General features: G+C 43.8%; 1 protein-coding gene and 1 non-coding gene across 2 annotated transcripts in view; both read left to right on the top strand.

The window, feature by feature from the left end:
• The first annotated feature begins 6093 nt into the window (after positions 1-6093).
• Positions 6094-6292, top strand: LOC144493281 (U2 spliceosomal RNA). Its single transcript, XR_013497722.1, has one exon. It is a non-coding gene; the product is annotated as a U2 spliceosomal RNA (small nuclear RNA).
• Positions 6293-9620: 3328 nt separating this feature from the next.
• The window catches only part of LOC144492873 (ubiquitin-like protein 3), a 29479-nt gene continuing 20870 nt past the window's right edge, over positions 9621-18229 (top strand). Inside the window, exon 1 of the mRNA XM_078211419.1 lies at positions 9621-10275. Within this exon, the coding sequence (XP_078067545.1) occupies positions 10252-10275 (24 nt within the window). The 5' untranslated portion in view covers positions 9621-10251. The remainder of the gene's footprint in view (positions 10276-18229) is intronic.

Below are 18229 nucleotides of genomic sequence, written 5' to 3'. Positions count from 1 at the left end.
CGATGCGCTGAACTTCCGGGCGGCCGCAGATGAGAGTTCCGGGTTTTTGTTCCGTCTCTCTTGGCCTGGGACCTGACAGCGAAGGGAGGGGGGTGAACCCACTGGCTTGTCCCAGGAAGAAATTCTGATCCCTTTACTGATCTCAAACGTTTCTTTTTTAATTGCCAGATTCCTAATAAAACTTAAATTAACCCTGGCTAATTTCCTGTAAACTTAGATCATAGAATCCCGACAGTGCAGAAGGAGGCCATTCAGCCCGTCGGGTCTGTACCATCCACAATCCCACCCAGGCCCTATCCCCATAAACCCATGCATTTTACCTTAGTTAATCCTTTTGACATTAAGGGGCAATTTAGCCTGGCCAATCAACCTAACCCTCACATCTTTGGACTATGGGAGGAAACCGGAGCACCTGGAGGAAACCCCCGCAGACACCGGGAGAATGTGCAAACTCCACACAGACAGTGACCCGAAGTCAGAATTGAACCTGGTCCCTGGCGCTGTGAGGCAGCAGTGCCACTGTGCCACTATTGTGTTTGTATTTTCTGAGCAAGTATCAATCTGTCAAAAACTTGCATTTTTAACATTTAAAACTTTGCAAGGTGGGTTTTCAAATAAAACTTGACAATGAGCCATTAAGATACTATTCAGGCAAATGACTAAACATTTGCTCAAAGAAATAGGTTTTATAGAGTGGCTTAAAAAATGAAAGGGGAGATTTTGTGTTGCAGTGGGTAGTGTCCCTGCCTTTAAGCCAAAAGCTCTGGGTTGAAGCCCTGTTTAAATGACATGATGACCATGGAAGATGGAACACAGCCAAATAGATTAATATCAACTTGTAAATCCTTCCAACACACCTATGGCAAGCAGTTAAATTGGGCTTGACTCTATGCTCGATTCAGAGCAGTGACCCTTAAGCAATAGGGCTGCTGCGCTAGAGAGAAAAACAAACTAGATAAAATAGACATAAGTATGTGGATGGTCAAGTGTGTCTAGATGCAGGAATCGTCTAAGTCTAAAGAAATTAAGAGGGATGAAGTATTTCCAGAGCTAAAAGTAAGGCATTTGAAAGCATATTTGCAGGAGACCAGACTGGGAGAAGAAACCCGAGCTCACCAGGGTGATTCCCCAATGGGTTTCCCAGGTTATATGGCCCTTACTACACAGATCGATCCTTAAAAGGACAATCACCCTCAGTGCTGCTGGTGACATTGTAACTACCCACTGGAGGAGATGTGCTGGAAATCAATGGGAATGGAGGTGGGCCGGGGACAAAGATACTGGCATCGTTTGGCATACCGATTTCTTGTGCCAATAAGTTTCACCATGGAGGGGAGGGAGGCTCCAGGTTGTTGCTGATCCACTAACGATGCCTATTAAGATTGTTAAGGAGCTCATTGAAGGGCAAGTTCAGACTTTGACTTGGGCACATGGGCTGCACGCTGTCCAGGGCAGAGCAGCTGAATGGAAGCTGATATGGAAGGAGCTAGTCATGACTACTCCAAAGACAATGAAAGAGTGAATGGCACACAGGGGGACAGCCATTGGACACAACTACCATCAACTCAGCACAATTTGCATAGAGTGATCAGCAAGTGCACGGAGGTTGTCAGCACCCTTGTGGCATTGTGGGAGCATATGAGGTGAGAGTAAAGGCTCCCAAACACAATTTGGGAAACCACCTGAGCACAAGGAAGACAACAACTGGCAATGGGAGCATGACTCTCAGATTTTGGGTTCAATGACAGAGCACTAGGCACAAATGGGAGTAAAGAAGAGGAACGAGGGGTTCATGGAGGCTCTTTGCATATGATCTATCATTGATGGCAGACCTTGAGAGGACTAGCAAGCAGTGCCACAGGAGCCATGACATTCCAGCCAGACAGTCACAGATCTGTGAGGCAGAGGCCTTGAATCCAGTGCAGAGCAGCCCTTTTTCCTGGATGCAGACCTGAAGGTCCTCCTCAAGTTGTTTAGGGAGAGGAGGGAGGTCCTTTTCATTGCTGAAGGTCTCACTCATTGCAGCACTGGTTGCCATGCTTTGCCAGTAGCTGTCAAAGTCAAAACCTTGTACTTCCGTCTCCTTTCAAGGATGAGCTGTGGATCCTGATAGCATTTTGCAAGCAGAAGCACGCCACTTCATCTCACAGGTTATTGATGCTCTTTTTGAGAGAGGTGGACAATAAACTCAATTCCAGATGGATAGGCCTTCAGAGGCATAAATGCAGTGGATCTCAGCTTCATTGCAGAATGGAGATGGCTGACAGTCAGAAGGAGTGCACACTCTCATACATTCTGACATCCTGCTCTCTAATTATCATCTTCATCATAGATAACATAAGAACATAAGAAATAGGAGCAGGAGTAGGTCATCTAGCCCCTCGAGCCTGCCCCGCCATTCAATAAGATCATGGCTGATCTGAAGTGGATCAGTTCCAATTACCCGCCTGATCCTCATAACCCCTAATTCCCTTACCGATCAGGAATCCATCTATCCGTGATTTAAACATATTCAACGAGGTAGCCTCCACCACTTCAGTGGGCAGAGAATTCCAGAGATTCACCACCCTCTGAGAGAAGAAGTTCCTCCTCAACTCTGTCCTAAACTGACCCCCCTTTATTTTGAGGCTGTGCCCTCTAGTTCTAGCTTCCTCTCTAAGTGGAAAGAATCTCTCCACCTCTACCCTATCCAGCCCCTTCATTATCTTATAGGTCTCTACAAGATCCCCCCTCAGCCTTCTAAATTCCAACGAGTACAAACCCAATCTACTCAGTCTCTCCTCATAATCAACACCCCTCATCTCTGGTATCAGATACAACTTGCTTTGCTCCAATTCCTCTTGTTCTGCCACCCTGGTGATATCCATGGCTTCCTCCATGTTGCAATTCGAACATGGGTCCTGAGAGCATTGCCCTAGGTCTCTGAATTACTAGTCCAGTTACAATACCACTGCACCACCACCTCTCCTCTTCTCCTCCAGTCTGGGCCCAGCTCTCCCAGTCATTATGTAGCCACTTTTCATGCAGGGAAAAAGATAGATAAGGTACTGATGTCCTGTATGACCAATGGCAGCGTTCCCTATTCAATAAAAGTTGAATGAATCAATGGTTACAGGTCCTCAGCAGCAGGACAGCTCCGAGACATTCTGAGGCATCAGTCAGTGACATTCCTCCCAAGTTAAGGAGCAGCTTGTATCGTGAGGTTCCTCAGTGGTGTGTCTGCTAGAAGGTGAGTACAGTAAGAAGACTCACAATACCAGGTTAAAGTCCAACATGTTTATTTGGTAGCACAAGCCACAAGCTTTCAGAGCGCTGCTCCTTCATCAGGTGAGTGGGAGTTCTGTATCAGTATCTGCACATCAGAAGGTGAGTAACCAGAGGCCTGTCCTGAGGGTGGGAGATTGCACTCACCTTAACAGAGTGTTTGAGGTCATTGAACCATTTCCTACATGGATCTAGTTTTTATGCATCACACTCTTGCTGACTGTCTTCCACCTCCATCTACAGTTGCTTAGTATAAATGGGACCTTCCGCCTGCTACCCTCCAGGAAAAGGACCTCCCTCCTCTCCCCAAACAACTTGAGGAGGACCCTCAGATCCGCATCCAGGAAAAAGAGCTGCCCTGCACTGGATTCAAGGCCTCTGCCTCCCTTGAGATATTCTATGAACTTGCAACTGAAGGTGAAGCAATGAAATGGAGGCCTCTATGGTCTGTTTGAGTCTCATGCTTGAACACCCCTGATGTTGTTCCCATCCCCGCACTGTTAATTGGCTTCCAAACCCACAGCCAGATAAGGGTGCATCCCATGTCAACATTGGGGTCGATGACTGTTTCCCCTGTCTTCCATTTCCTGTCCCCAGAAGGAAAATCCAGTCTTTGGTCTTGACTATTCCATTGAAGAATGACCATTTGAATGAGGTAATGAAATGTGCTGCCACTTCTGGAACTGCACTTCCTCAAGAAGTAAAAACCTTCAGCAAAGCAGAGAAGAAAAATTGGATGGGGAATGGGTGACATTAAAAAAAACAAGTAGCTATAACGATAAATGCATTTGTATTATATTGACGTGATTAATTACATTTAACAAAACAAACTCGTTTGCAGAGGAAATCCGCTATTCAATAATAATGGACATTACATTATTTGTTTAATGGATCTTCTTGGCTCCTTTCCTGAGTTCTGAATATTGCTGCCAATCCTCATTCCAAAGGAGAAACAACAAAGATCAAGCAGCTTTCAGGAAGTGAGAACAATGCCCCTTTAGGGACACATAATACCATAAAGATTACCTTCCACAAAGTATGAACATTAACAATATCTGTAATAAATAGCTTAATCATAACTTTAAATATTTAATGTAAATTTATCAACAGCTTGTAGCATTTTTAAAAATCAATTTTGCTGGATTTTTACTTCAATAAAATAGAATGAAATTAAATCATATCAGATTTTATAAATGCTTTATAAATAGTTGTGATGGACTTCTTCAAACTACCCACAGGAGACTCAGGGACATGTTACATTTTTTTATTCATGATCCAAGCATGGAAGATACTGCCCCAGAGAAACCTCCAAAGCAGCACTCTCCTCTAATACAGCTCTCAGCTCTAATACAGGTCTCACAGGGAGAGAACTCTTATACAACAGTCTCCACCGAGTCACAGATACACACAGTTTAATCAGTACTCAGCACATTGTTTTAATTTCTAATCTTGTATTGTTAGATCTTTCATGCAAAAGCAGGACTGTTTCTCCACCTAGCTAGCAACTATCTGTTCTGGAGTAAATAACCAAGGCCTTGCTGGAGTAAATAACCAAGGCCTTGGGGCGTGTAACCTTCAGTCGGGATGTTAGCATTTGATTAGCATCTGCTCTTTACTTGGCATGGTGGCACAATGGTTAGCAATGCTGCCTCACAGCACCAGGAGCCTGGGTTTGATTCCTGACTGGGTCACTGCCAGTGTGGAGTCTGCTCATTCTCCCCGTGTCTGCGTGGGTTTCCTCTGGGTGCTCTGGTTTCCTCCCACAGTCCGAAAGACGTGCTGGTTAGGTACATTGGCCAAGCTAAATTCTCCTTCAGTGTACCCGAACAGGCGCTGGAGTGTGACAACTAGGGAAATTTCACAATAACTTCATTGCAGTGATACTGTCAGCCTACTTGTGACACTAATAAATAAACTTTAAAACTCTAACCCTCCTTTTACTAAATCTATTCAGGTACCCTAACAATTGATGCTGCGTGCTGGGTGTTGTTCACAATCATCCTAGATTCAAAGAATTAGTTGGAAAGGAAGCTAAAAACACATTTAATTTGAAATTTCGTGAGTTTCCATTTAAAAGAAATTTGAACTATGCTAGACACCATGTGATACAATCTGCACATATATACTTGCATAGTAATAATGCAAGACAAACACAGTATTTAAACAATTGCTAGTCATTCCAGGAGCTCAATCTCATCCAAGCTCCCTGTGTTCACCAGCCTAGACAATGAGTATCAATAGATATTTAGAATCATAGAATCCTACAGTGCAGAAGGAGGCCTTTCAGCCCATCAAGTCTGCACCAACCACAATCCCACCCAGCCCCTAACCCCGTAACCGCACGTATTTACCCTGCTAGTCCCCCTGATGATAAGTGGCAATTTAGTATGGCTAATCAACCTAACCATCTTTGGACTGTGGGTGGAAACCGGAGGACCCGGAGGAAACCCACGTAGACACAGGGAGAATGTGCAAACTCCACACTGACAGTGACCCAAGCCGGGAATTAACCCTGGGTCCCTGGCGCTGTGAGGCAGCAGTGCTAACAACTGTGCCACCGTGCCACCCATTTAATTGTAGGAACCTCAACCAGGCGTTGCCCAGGGAGACACATTCCAACTGGTGAGTCTATTATGGATTACCAAACAATGGAATGGAAAAGTGGAGAAGATAGAATCATAGAATCCCTACAGTGCAAAGGATGCCATTCAGCCCATTGAGTCTACACTGACAACAATCCCACGCAGGCCTTAGCTCTGTGGCCCCATGTATTTACCCTGCTAGTCTCCCTGACACTAAGGGTTAATTTGACATGGCCAATCAACCTAAATCGCTTCTCGGCCTTTTGGCTAAGATCAAGTGTAGTATTGACATGCTGTGCTTGGTTGAAGTCATTAGGTTACATTTTAGCTTCATTTGAAGCAATTTTTAAAAGCAGCATCTCGGCCTTTTGGCTCAGATGCAAATGAGATCAAGCCTTGGAGGAGGAGCTATGCCTACTCCAATCAGCTTGGATCATGTAGATCAAGCCCAAGACAGGAGGTGAGAGCCCTGTCCTTTCAGCTTGGATCGGGAATGTCTCAACTTGTTGAGACTCTGAATTGGACTTGATTTGATTGAATTGGAATAAAAATACAAAACAAAATCGACCTAATTCACACATCTTTGGAATGTGGGAGGAAATCAGAGGCTGAATGCCCGTGATCTTCGGGTAAGCGTTCTCCAAGGCGGCCTTCACGACACACGACAGCGCAGAGTCGCTGAGCAGAAACTGATAGCCAAGTTCCGCACACGTGAGGACGGCGTAAACCGGGATCTTGGGTTTATGTCACACTATCAGTAACCCCCACAGCTTGCCTCCTGGACTTGCAGAATCTCACTGGCTGTCCTGTCTGGAGACAATACACATCTCTTTAACCTGTGCTTAATGCTCCCTCCACTCACATTGTCTGTATCTTTAAGACCTGTTTGGTTGTAGAGATTCGCATTCTAATCAGTATTCTGTAACTTGATTTTGTGTCTCTGTATGCCCTGTTTGAGAGCAGATATCCACTCCATCTGACGAAGGGGCAGCGCTCCAAAAGCTAATGGCATTTGCTACCAAATAAACCTGTTGGACTTTAACCTGGTGTTGTTAAAACTCTTAATGTGTTTACCCCAGTCCAACGCAGGCATCTCCACATCATGATTACTACCAAAAACAGTGGTGGAAGCAGAATCCATTGTAACTTTTAACTGGGCAGTGGATAAAAGATAAATTTAAATTGGTATGCAGAATGATTTATATTATTTGGCACAGATCGTTATGCTTTCAGCCTCAGGAGCCCACAGCTGTACCATGATGTCAACAGTCTTCATGTCTTCATGTTGGATGCAAAACTGATTTTTTTTCTTGAGTTTTCTTAGATCTGTGCAAGATAGCCTGCCCTGAGTGCCAATAAATACTGGGAGTATACTTCTGGGTACAAAAGACAGTCCTTATGTCCAATGTTCAAACTGTGGAAACGGTATGTAGAGGCTGTTCCCCCCTTTGTAAAGTGAATGGACACCTAGCCTCTCATTGGGATTTATTATAACTTTGCAACTGGCAAGAAGGTGGCAATGCATGCACCTTCTGCTGGCTTTCCTCTATACCTATCCCAGGTCTGCTGATCCGCTCTGTGTGTGTGTGTGGTGGGATGGGGTATGGGATGTTCTATTGAAGTAGTGATGCAATCAGAATCCAGTTTAGCTTTGTAAAATTAAAGACATAAATATTTGAAGAAGTAAAAATGTATAGCGTGCTGTGAAAGGGTAGATTTGAAATAAGGAGACAACACTTTCAAATAACCAGCATGGGCATCAAAGAGTGAATGGCCTCCTTCTTAGGGAAAAATTCTATGATACTGTGTCCCCTACTGTCCACAATTGCAATCACTGTCTCAGCTCACAAGTGTCTTGTGAATAGTGTCTTGTGTCTACTCAAAAGTTGCACTTGCCCCTGAAACTAAACACCCAAAACATTCAAAACCTTTGGGAGAGTTGAGGATAAAGTGAGAGAAAAAAGTTTTTAAAAACTTCTCCAATTTATAAAATGAGTATGTAAATTGTAACATATTAGCATATGTGTCACTGAAAGTTCAGTATAATATATTATTATACAAAATTAATGAGCATTGCTTGTAACAATGAAAGGTTTATTTATCTGTGTTGAATGAATGATGCCTCTGTCCCAAATATTATGAATGAACAATACTTAATGACACAGGATCATTTTTGTTCAGTCACTGTTACAGTACAAATCATACTACTTATATAATTTAAATATATTACACCCTTTTGTGCTTTCTTTGTAAGCTGTCATGCATTTGTTTTAATAGCATGTAATTCAGTCCCTTACTGCTATATCTCCAATGGAAAAAATGGTTTATATTCACGTGAGAAACTTGATAAGATTATAATATGTAATAAATAATACCATATACAATCATTTAATGAGTTCAGTGAGTCATGATCTTAAGTGATTGTCTCCTCAAAGGGTAAAAATATAATCTAGGTTCATTGAAATTCTGATATAATTGCCAGATAATGCATAATAAATTAATGTTCACTAATTGTGCAACATTATGTGAACAGAATTATTCTGCATTAATAATACTTCATTTACAGTGGTATTAGTGCTGGGTGAATGAGCCAAATGAATATTGCCTTGTCAGCAATAGGAAACTCATAGTTGGCTTTTCTCACTCCAAGATTGATTATTTTCTGTCAGTCTCTGTATGTCACATGGAATATTAACACCACTACTCATCGTACATATTTTTGGTAAGCTGGATTTCTAAGAACTATCATCATATCTCACAATAAATTGAGAAATCTACACATGCAGAGTGGATTGCAGATGTGGAGTGCTTGCTCTCTGCTCAAAGGGACACATTCCAAAGAACCGAGGCATAATGTGGTAAGATCCAAATGTTAATTATTTCCAAATATCCAGGCTGAAGTTTAACTAATTAAAACACACATCTCAATAGGATAATTGATTAAATCTTTGTTAGGTAATGGCATCAAAAGTATGAAGCCATAAATGCAGTTAGGTTCAGATTAACCATGATCTAATTGAATAGTGGAGGAGGTTCAATGCGCTGAATGGCTGACTCTAATTCCTTTGTTGTAAAAATCACAGTAAAATTGTTTGTTTGGCTTGCATGGTAATGTGGAGTTATGAGGTGAGTTAGGGCCCCTTTGTGAGTCGGGCAGGTTGGTCAATTAAAAAAAAGTATCCTATTCCAATAACCCCATGGCAAATCTATCTAACGTACACATCTTTAGACACTAAGGAGAAATTTAGAATGGCCAATCCACCTAGCCTGCATATCTTTGGACTGTGGGAGGAACCCAGAGGAAACCCACGCAAGACACTAGGAGAACATGCAAACTCCACACAGACAGACACCCAAGGCCAGAATTGAACCTGGGCCTCTGGTGCTGTGAGGAGCAGCGCTAACCACTGTGCCACCATGCCACCCTCGAAATTGATGTCAAGGAAGATTGTTATTAGTCAGTCATTAGACAGCAGGTTTGCGTCCTTCCTTGTTGGGTGGACAACAGGATTGGGAAAACACACCTTAAAGTGTATGAATACATCATTTTCCTGACCATGGGATGGACACACACATCATGTCAAAGAACAGTGGTTAAATTGATGGTGTTTCCTTGCCATGCAACCACACTTATTATAATGAAGGTAATAGCATTGTTGAATGGTTGCTCATTCTGTTGCTGTTCAGGAGTGAAGGAGAAAGACTACAACTCCCAGAGTGCCCGTGGGCAGGCAGGAAATGACGTGAGGGTCCGAGCCTGCCGGCCGCCATGTTGCCGGGGTGCCGGTTATAAACAGGAGAAGAGGACAACTTGTGTCTCTGGCTAATGCGCTGTCCTCAGCTTTATTAAAGTGGTGGATTTAAAAAAAAAGAAAACGGAACTGGGATTAGTTGTGCGTGGGGATTGCTATCAGCCGGTGGCCGGGTTTGGTGTGGGGGATGAGCTGATGAGGGGGAGTTAGCCGGCCGGGGGTGGTACGAAGGGGGGGGGTTGTGCCATTCTGGGCAGTGAGGGAGGATCGGCTGGAAGAGAAACCCGGCCCAGCCCTCCCAGTAAAACCTCATGACAAGGTATATTCCGGAATTCACCGAGAAAGCGACTGACTCTGAAAGAAGGCGATCAGAATCCACCCCGGGACGTTTGTGGCGGCGGGCGGCCGGCAGGTGGTTCCCAATGTCAGTGCAGAGCTGCTGCCTCTGAGGGAGGCATTGCAGGAGGGGAGGGCAGCGGCCTCCACACTCTCTCAGCACGCCTGAGGAAAATCCCGGGCATCCTCACAGGTGCCAGTAAAGGCACAGGCTTGTCTTCCCCCTGCCAAACCCCTCTCTGGTCTTTAATACCGCACTCAGATCCCTTGTCATCTCTTCCACTGGCTGCTACATTTAGTTTGTAAACGTCTCCAAGATGACTTCTGCACCTATTGATAAGGTAGGCATTTCTGTTCGCAGTTCTCACTTGGTGGACTAATTGTGACAGGTTTTTTTTTCTCCACAGATCTCGATTTGCTCTAATACTGTTGGAATTGTTCAGCAGCTATTGGGAGAAATAATATTGCATGTTTGAGGTTGTGAACACTGTGGTTTAGCCTGCGACAGTGGCTGGAAAGGACCGTGGGTTTAATAACAAGGACGTGAAGCTTGTGGCAGAAGCTGAAAACAATAGCTTTCGTCGCCCCACTGTTAAGCCATGAAAATTTGAAATCGATCTGAAACTGGATCTGATCTGAGTGGTACCAAAAGGGGCAGTAGTTGGGTTAATGAGAGATGGTGGGTGGTAACGTGGAACTGAATGATGAGGGGCATGGGAGATCTTAGATTGTTTAGATGGAGGATGATGTTTCTGAAAAGGGTTGGGGGAGTTATATTGGTAGGTTTGAAAGGGAGAAAGAAATTACCTGAGCAGAGGAAGTCATTGTAAATATGAATGAATGAATGTGGGAAGTTGGATTGTCTGTAATTTAGGGGGAAAGAAGTCAATGGAGTAAGGACTGATCCCATGAAAGAGGAAAAACTCAGGTGATGGGAGAGAATTTAGAGCACTAGAATTTGCATGGAGATATGGCTTAGTGGGGAGGGAAGCAGTCAATTCTACTGATTTATGTATTTCTCAGTGAATCAGCATCCATGAGCTCTTGCCACTAGTTAGAGGGATGGCATGGTGGCAGAGTGGTTAGCACTGCTGCCTCAGCGCCAGGGACCTGGGATCGATTCCAGCCTCAAGTGTCTGTGGAGTTTGCATGTTCTCCCTGTGTCTGCGTGGGTTTCTGCAGGATGTTCAGTTTCCTCTCATACTCCAAAGATGTGTGGATTAGGTGAATTGGCCATGCTAAATTGCCCCTTAATGTCAGGGGGACTAGCAGGGTAAATACATGAGTTTACAGAGATAGGACCTGGGTTGTATTGTTGTCAGCGCAGGCTCTTTGGACTGAAGGTCTCCTTCTGCACTGTAGGGATTCTTTGATAGAGGGGAAAGTGGTGCAAGCAGTTGCTGATAGTGGTGAAAAGAAGTTACTTTTAATTTCAGTTAATCCTCGTGCAGATAGCATTTTTGGCAACGGAATTAGTTTAATTTGATCCAGAGCATCTGGACATGGATGATTAAACCAGTTGTACACTGCATTCCAGACTTTATTCCTTGAATTTGAGAATACAGATTGAGATGGGGGCAGGGGATTGAGATGGGTAGGGAAGGCTGGTTAGCTCATTTGGCTGGATCACTAACATGTGGATCGGTTAATACCAGCAGGCAAAACACCAATGTGGTAGGGGCGGAAAGGAATAAAGCATTAATGAATTCAGGTCTGCATTGGAAGTATATGCATGTGAATGGGCACAGAGTATTTTCAAGTTGGGTTATATGGGGGTGGCAATGGTTTGGTGCAACAAGTTGCATTTGTAGTCAGAAGACAAGGAGGTGAACCCAGCCCTACCTCGCCACTACCCCCTTGGATACTTTACAACCACTAAGTGATCAGATTGCTTGTCCAATACTGGATGAGCATTATTTATTGGTAAGACCGTAGCCATAATCTTCAGTCCCTGCCACAAACTCTGTTCCTTTACTATCGATTCTATCCATTTCCCTGGCAACTGCCTGAGGCTGAACTGGAGCGTTTGCAACCTCTGTCATGCTTGATCTTGCAATGGACTTCCAACCCGTCATCCATGCAGTCACTAGAACTACCCAGTTCCACTTCCACAATGTCGCTGACCCAGTCTGTGCCTTAGCTCAGCTGCGCTGAAACCCTTACCCGTGCCTTTGTTATTTCGAGACCTGATTATTTCAACAGATTCCTGGTTGCTCTCTCTCGTTCTATCCCCATGAACTTGAGGTCATTGAGAACTTTGCTGCACCAAACCATTGCCACCATTGTTGTCCCATCACCCTGTCCTCACTGATTGCCAATTAAGCAATGCTGCAATTTTAAAATTCAAATATCTCCATTGCTTTTCTTTCCCCCCCCCCACCCCCAATCCCTGCAATATTCTCTAGCCCCATAACCATCCAAAATATCTGCATTCCTTGAGCATTCCTGGTTTTAATTGCTACACCATTGGTGGCCATGCATTGTGTACAAGTTTGGTCTCCTTACCTAAGGAAGCCATGAGATGGAGAAGCTGGCATTGGACTGGGGTGGGCACAGTAAGAAGTCTCAACACCAGGTTAAAGTCCAACGGGTTTATTTGGAATCACGAGCTTTTGGAGTGCTGCTCACCTGATGAAGGAGCAATGCTCCAAAAGTTCGTGATTCCAAATAAACCTGTTGGACTTTAACCAGATGTTGAGGCTTCTTATTGTACCTAAGGAAGGATATTTATTCGCGACAGAGAGAGTACAACAAAGGCCCACCAGACTGATTCTTGGGACAACAGGATTGTCCTGTGAGGAGATTGAGGAGACTGGGCCTGTTTCTCTATGACTTAGAAGAATGAGAGGTGATTCATTGAAGCGTACAAAATTCTTACAGGGGCTTAACAGAATGGATACAGGAAGGATGTTTCCTCTGGTTGCTAGGGGTGAGGAGAGGGGGCACAGTTTCAGAATAAGTGGTCGACCATTTAGGACTGAGATAAGAAGGAATTTCTTCATTTGGAGAATAGTGAATCTTTGGAATTCCCTACCCCAGAGGCTGTGGAGGCTCAGTCATTCAGTATGTTCAAGGTATCAGAGATTTCTAGATATTAAAGGCATTAAGTTTGCATGTTCTCCTTGTGAATGTGTGGGTTTCTGCTGAGTGCTGTAGTTTCCCCTCACGCCAAAGACATGCAGGTTAGGTTGATTGGCTCTGCTAAATTGCCCCTTAGTGTCAGGGGGACGAGCAGGGTAAACGTGTGGGGTGGTAGGGCTAGGGCCTGGGTGGGATTGTTCTTGGTGCAGGCTCAATGGGCCAAATGGCCTCCTTCTGCACTGTAGAGATTTTATGAATTCTATGATTCTATAATTGAGGAATATGGGGGTGGTACAGGAAAATGTTGTTGAGGTAGTAGATTGGCCATGATCTAGTTGAATGGCAGAGTAGGCTGGAGGGGCTGAAAAGCCTTCTGTTTCTTGTGGCCTGAAATGGTCCCAAATTGTAATCGCTGAAACACGCTCCTATTTACAATCGTTGGTTTCCCTGTAGCTGGATTTGGTTGTGGATCAGTATTTTTATGCAACTTGAATGGATCAACCAGATTGTTCAAAATTGATTCTTTTGGAGGAATTGTGTATTGGCTCAGGTGCACATGTTGTGCTGTTTCTCTGAGTAGATTATGTAGGTGGGGGAAGAGATATTGAAAAGGACTGTCGTTGTGGTGTTGTCTACTTCAAGCAATAGGTGAACATGTAGTGTGGAAAGCAAATGCTGCTTTATAGCATTCAGAAAAACCTACCACCACATTGATTGGGAACAGTCTGATGGGATAGCAATTGGCCAGATTGGATCTATGTTGCTTTTTGTGAACAATTTTCTGCATTTGTCTGGTAGATGCCTGTTGTAGCTGTACTGGAGCAACTTGGCCAGAGATGTGGCTAGTTCTGGAGCACAAGGATTCAATATTGTTGCTGGGATTTTATATCCAGTGCTGTCAACCGTTTTTTATTTCCATTTAATCTGTTGGCATCAATTTATCTTTTGATTGTGGGTGGCGGTATGGGACTTTTAGGAGCAAGGTATTCAGTTTCTGAAAAGATTAAGAGAAACCCCAAGATAATCAGTTACCAATAGCACTGCTATGGCAACAGAGGGATCACACATTGTGTTGTGTAAACAAAGGGGGAAAACAATTTATAGCCTACAGCATTGAATGCTACCCCCTATGAAGAGTAAAAAACATTCCATAGAATAGGTTTTCAGTTTGCTTAACTTTGATTTCAAGAGCGAGCCAAGTTAAATCTAGCAACATTTTTTTAAAAAAGCTTTCTTGAATGTTGGCTTCTGTGTAGTTAAATGTTAGAAGGTTGTGTTTTGAAAATGTTTCTCCAGAAATACACCAGCATTGGGAGAATATAAAGAGGAGGGTTGGAGCTCTGTTTTGTTCTGTACTCATCGCACTTCAAAGTATGTTATGTGTGGAGTGTTTAAAAAGAAATATTGACATAGCTGTAAGTGGTTGAATACTTTTGCTGTACATTACTGACAAATTTCAAATAATCAGGAAGGAGTTGCTGAGTCTATACATGATTCTTTACAAAAAGTAATTAGCAGGTGCCTACCTGAAATGGTAAGATCTCTGTTTCAATAGATTTAATGATGGTGTCTGCTGCTCCTCTTGCCGTCAGCAATAAATTGGAGTCCATTTATCTCAATTCAGCGTGTGGTTGACTTTTGACTACCCTATGAAATAGTCAAGCAAGCCACTTAGTTGTGTCAAACCATGACTGACAGTGGAATAAGACTAAATTGGATGCTCCACCTGATACCAACTTGGGCATCAGAAATGACAATGACAACCCTGCTAACCCTCACTAACATCTGGGAACTTGTGCCAAAATTGGGAGAGCAGTCGCACATACTAGTCAAACATCATCTGTTGGAATCGTACTCATTGGCTGTTAGCTATGATTCAATGAGATGTAATCTCCCAGATATCACCATCCCTGGGTATGTCCTGTATCACTAGCATGACAGCCCACCAATAGTATACAGTCAGGAAGGAGTGGCTCTGGGAGTCCTTAACATTGATTCTGATCCCCATGAAGAGTAATGGGATTAGATCAAACATGGTCTAGAAAACATCCTACTGATTACCACCTACTGCCACCACACAATTAATGAAATGGTACTCCTCCATGTTGAACATAACTTGGAAGAAGCACTGAAGGTAGCAAGGACAGAGAATATACTCTGGATGGGGGAGCTTCAATATTCATCAGCAAAAGTGGGCTTGGTTGCGTTGCCACTAACTGAGCTAGCCATGTTCTGAAGGGCATATCTGCCAGACTGACCCTGTGACAGGGAGTAAGAAGGTCAAGAAGAGGGAAAAACCTACTTGACCTTGTGCTCACTAATCTACCAGTTTCAGATGCATCAGTCCATGACGCCATTGGTATGAGTGACCACCACACAGCCCATGTGGAATTTAAATCCTGTCTTCAGATTGCAGACATGCTGCATTGTACTGTGTGACACTATCACTGTGCTAAATGGGATGGATTCAGAACAGATCTGGCACCTCAACTGTGCATTCAAGAGACACTGTGGATTGTCGTCAGCATCAATGGAATTACCTCATGGCCTAGAATATCTCTCACTCTGCCATTACCATCAAGTCTGGGGACCAACCAAGGAATTATAGAAGTGTGCCAAGAGGCACAGCAGGTATATCTAAAAATAGGTGCCAACCTGATGAAGCCACAGTGAAAGGCTTAATGCATGCTAACTAGTAGAAGCAAAATGCTTTAGACAAAGCTAAGTAATCTCAACCAATGAATCAGATTGAAGCTCTTCAGTCCTGTCACATCCAGTCATGAATGGTGTTGGGCAATTGAAACAAATAACTGGAGGAAAAGGCTTTACAAACATCCCTATCCACAATGGTCAGGAAGCAAGCTCAGCATACTTACTGCAAAAGATCAGGCATTTGTAATCCTCTTCAGCCAGAAGTTCATAGAAATCATAGAAATCATAGAAACCCTACAGTGCAGAAGGAGGCCATTCGGCCCATCGAGTCTGCACCGACCACAATCCCACCCAGGCCCTACCCCCACATATTTTACCCACTAATCCCTCTAACCTACACATCCCAGGACTTTAAGGGGCAATTTTTTAACCTGGCCAATCAACCTAACCCGCACATCTTTGGACTGTGGGAGGAAACCGGAGCACCCGGAGGAAACCCACGCAGACACGTTCTGAGTCAATGATCCATCTTGACCTCTTGATGTTGCCAGCATCACTGGTGACAGTCTTTAGCCAATTAGGTTCACTCCATGTGATAGAGACTGCTGAAGGCATTGAACATTGCAAAGGCTAAAGGCCCTAACAGCCCAGCAGTAGCACTGAAGACTTGTGTTCCAGATCTAGCTGTGCTCCTAACCGAGTTACCTAGTACAGCTTATGACATCGGCATCTCTACCCAAATGAGTGAAAAATTGCCCAGGTTATCCTGTTCACTAAAAGCAGGACAAATTCATTCCTGCCAATTAGCACCTTCAATCATCAGTAGTGATGGATGGTGTCTTTGACAGTACTATCAAGTAACACTTGCTCAGTACCTGCTCACTGATGCTTAGATTGGGGTATTATCAGGGCCATTTGACTCCAGTCCATGCTTAGATCAAGAATATTGAGGTCTGAAGAGTTGTATTTCAAGAGGTGAAAGTGACTGCCCTTGACATTAAGGCAGCTTTTTGGGGAGGAGATGACGTTCTGGTAATCCAGAGACCCAGGTAATGCCTTGGGGATAGGGGTTCAAATCTCACCATAGCAGCTAGTGGAATTAATAAATCGGGAATATAAAGTTGCTCTCAGTAAGGGTGATCATGACCACTCATCAATCTTGTTTTTAAAAAAAATCACCAATGCCCTTTAAGGGAGGAAATCTGCCATCATTACCTCATACGACCCCAGACACTTAAATGGCCTTTCAAGCCACTCCATTCAATGACAATTGGGGATATCCTGCAAATGCTGGCCTTGCCTAGAATGCTCACATCCCATGAAAGAATAAAGAAAAACAAACTGGCAAAAACAAGTGACATCTTAGCCCCAGGGCATCGCTTCAGGAACTCCTTGAGGTGCTGTCTTAGGCCCAACCATTTTCAGTTACTTCAATAATGGCTGTTCATCAGATCAAAGGTGGGGATGTGTGCTGATTATTTCGGTGTTCAGCATCACTGGTGACACCTCAGGTACTGAAGCAGTCTGTATCCAATGCACCAAGACCTGGAGAACATTAAAAGTTGGGCTGAAAAGTGGCAAGTGACGTCTCCAACAAAGGAGAATCTAACCACCCCACTCCCTTTGACATTCAACAGCTTACCATCGCTGATTATCCACTATCAACATCCTGGGGGTTTTGTTGACCAGAAACTGAACCAGCCATATAAATACCGTAGCTACAAGAGCAGGTTGGAGGCTGGGATTTCTGCAGTGTGTAACTCAGCACCTGCATCACCAAATCCTGCCTACTATCTATAAAACACAGCAAGAATATATCCATTTGTCTAGATAGTGCTGTTCCATTAATTTCAAGAAACTCAACACCATCCAGCATAAAGCAGCCCCACGATCAACATACTATCCACCACCTTGAACATTCACTCCCTCCACCAATGATGTGCAGTGGCAGCAATGTGTACTATCTACATGATGCACTGCTGAAGGTTCCCAAGAACAACTTCCAAATTGGTGACTTCGATCACCCAGAGGACCAGTCACAAGGAATACCACCATCTGCAAGTTTCTTTCCCAGCTACATGCTATCCTTTGTTTACAGTTTATATCGATGATTTTGAGTTGGTGACCAGTGTCAAAGTTCGCAGATGGCACTAAGATGAGTGGTAGAGCAAAGTGTGCAAACTGAAAGTTTGCAGAAGAATATACTGAGTGGCCAAAGGATTGTCAGATGGAGTACAATGTTGGTAAATGTGAGATCATCCGTTTTAGTAGGAATTACAGCAACATGGACAATTATTTAAATGGTTAAAAAATTGCAGCATGCTGCTGTGCAGAGGGACCCAGGTGCATGAATCACAAAAAGTTGGTTTGCAGGTGCAGCAGGTAATTAAGAAGGCAAATGGAATTTTGTCCTTCATTGTTAGAGGGATGGAGTTTGAAATCAGGGAGGTTCTGTTGCAGCTGAGAGTGCTGGTGAGGTCACACCTGAAGTACTGTGTACAGTTTTGGTTTCCTTACTCGAGAGAGAGAGAGCATTGGAGGGAGTGCAGAAGAGATTCACTA

The sequence above is a fragment of the Mustelus asterias genome, chromosome 4, assembly GCF_964213995.1.
Source record: "Mustelus asterias chromosome 4, sMusAst1.hap1.1, whole genome shotgun sequence".
Classification (NCBI taxonomy): Eukaryota; Metazoa; Chordata; class Chondrichthyes; order Carcharhiniformes; family Triakidae; genus Mustelus; species Mustelus asterias.
This window is presented reverse-complemented; position numbering and strand designations above follow the sequence as displayed.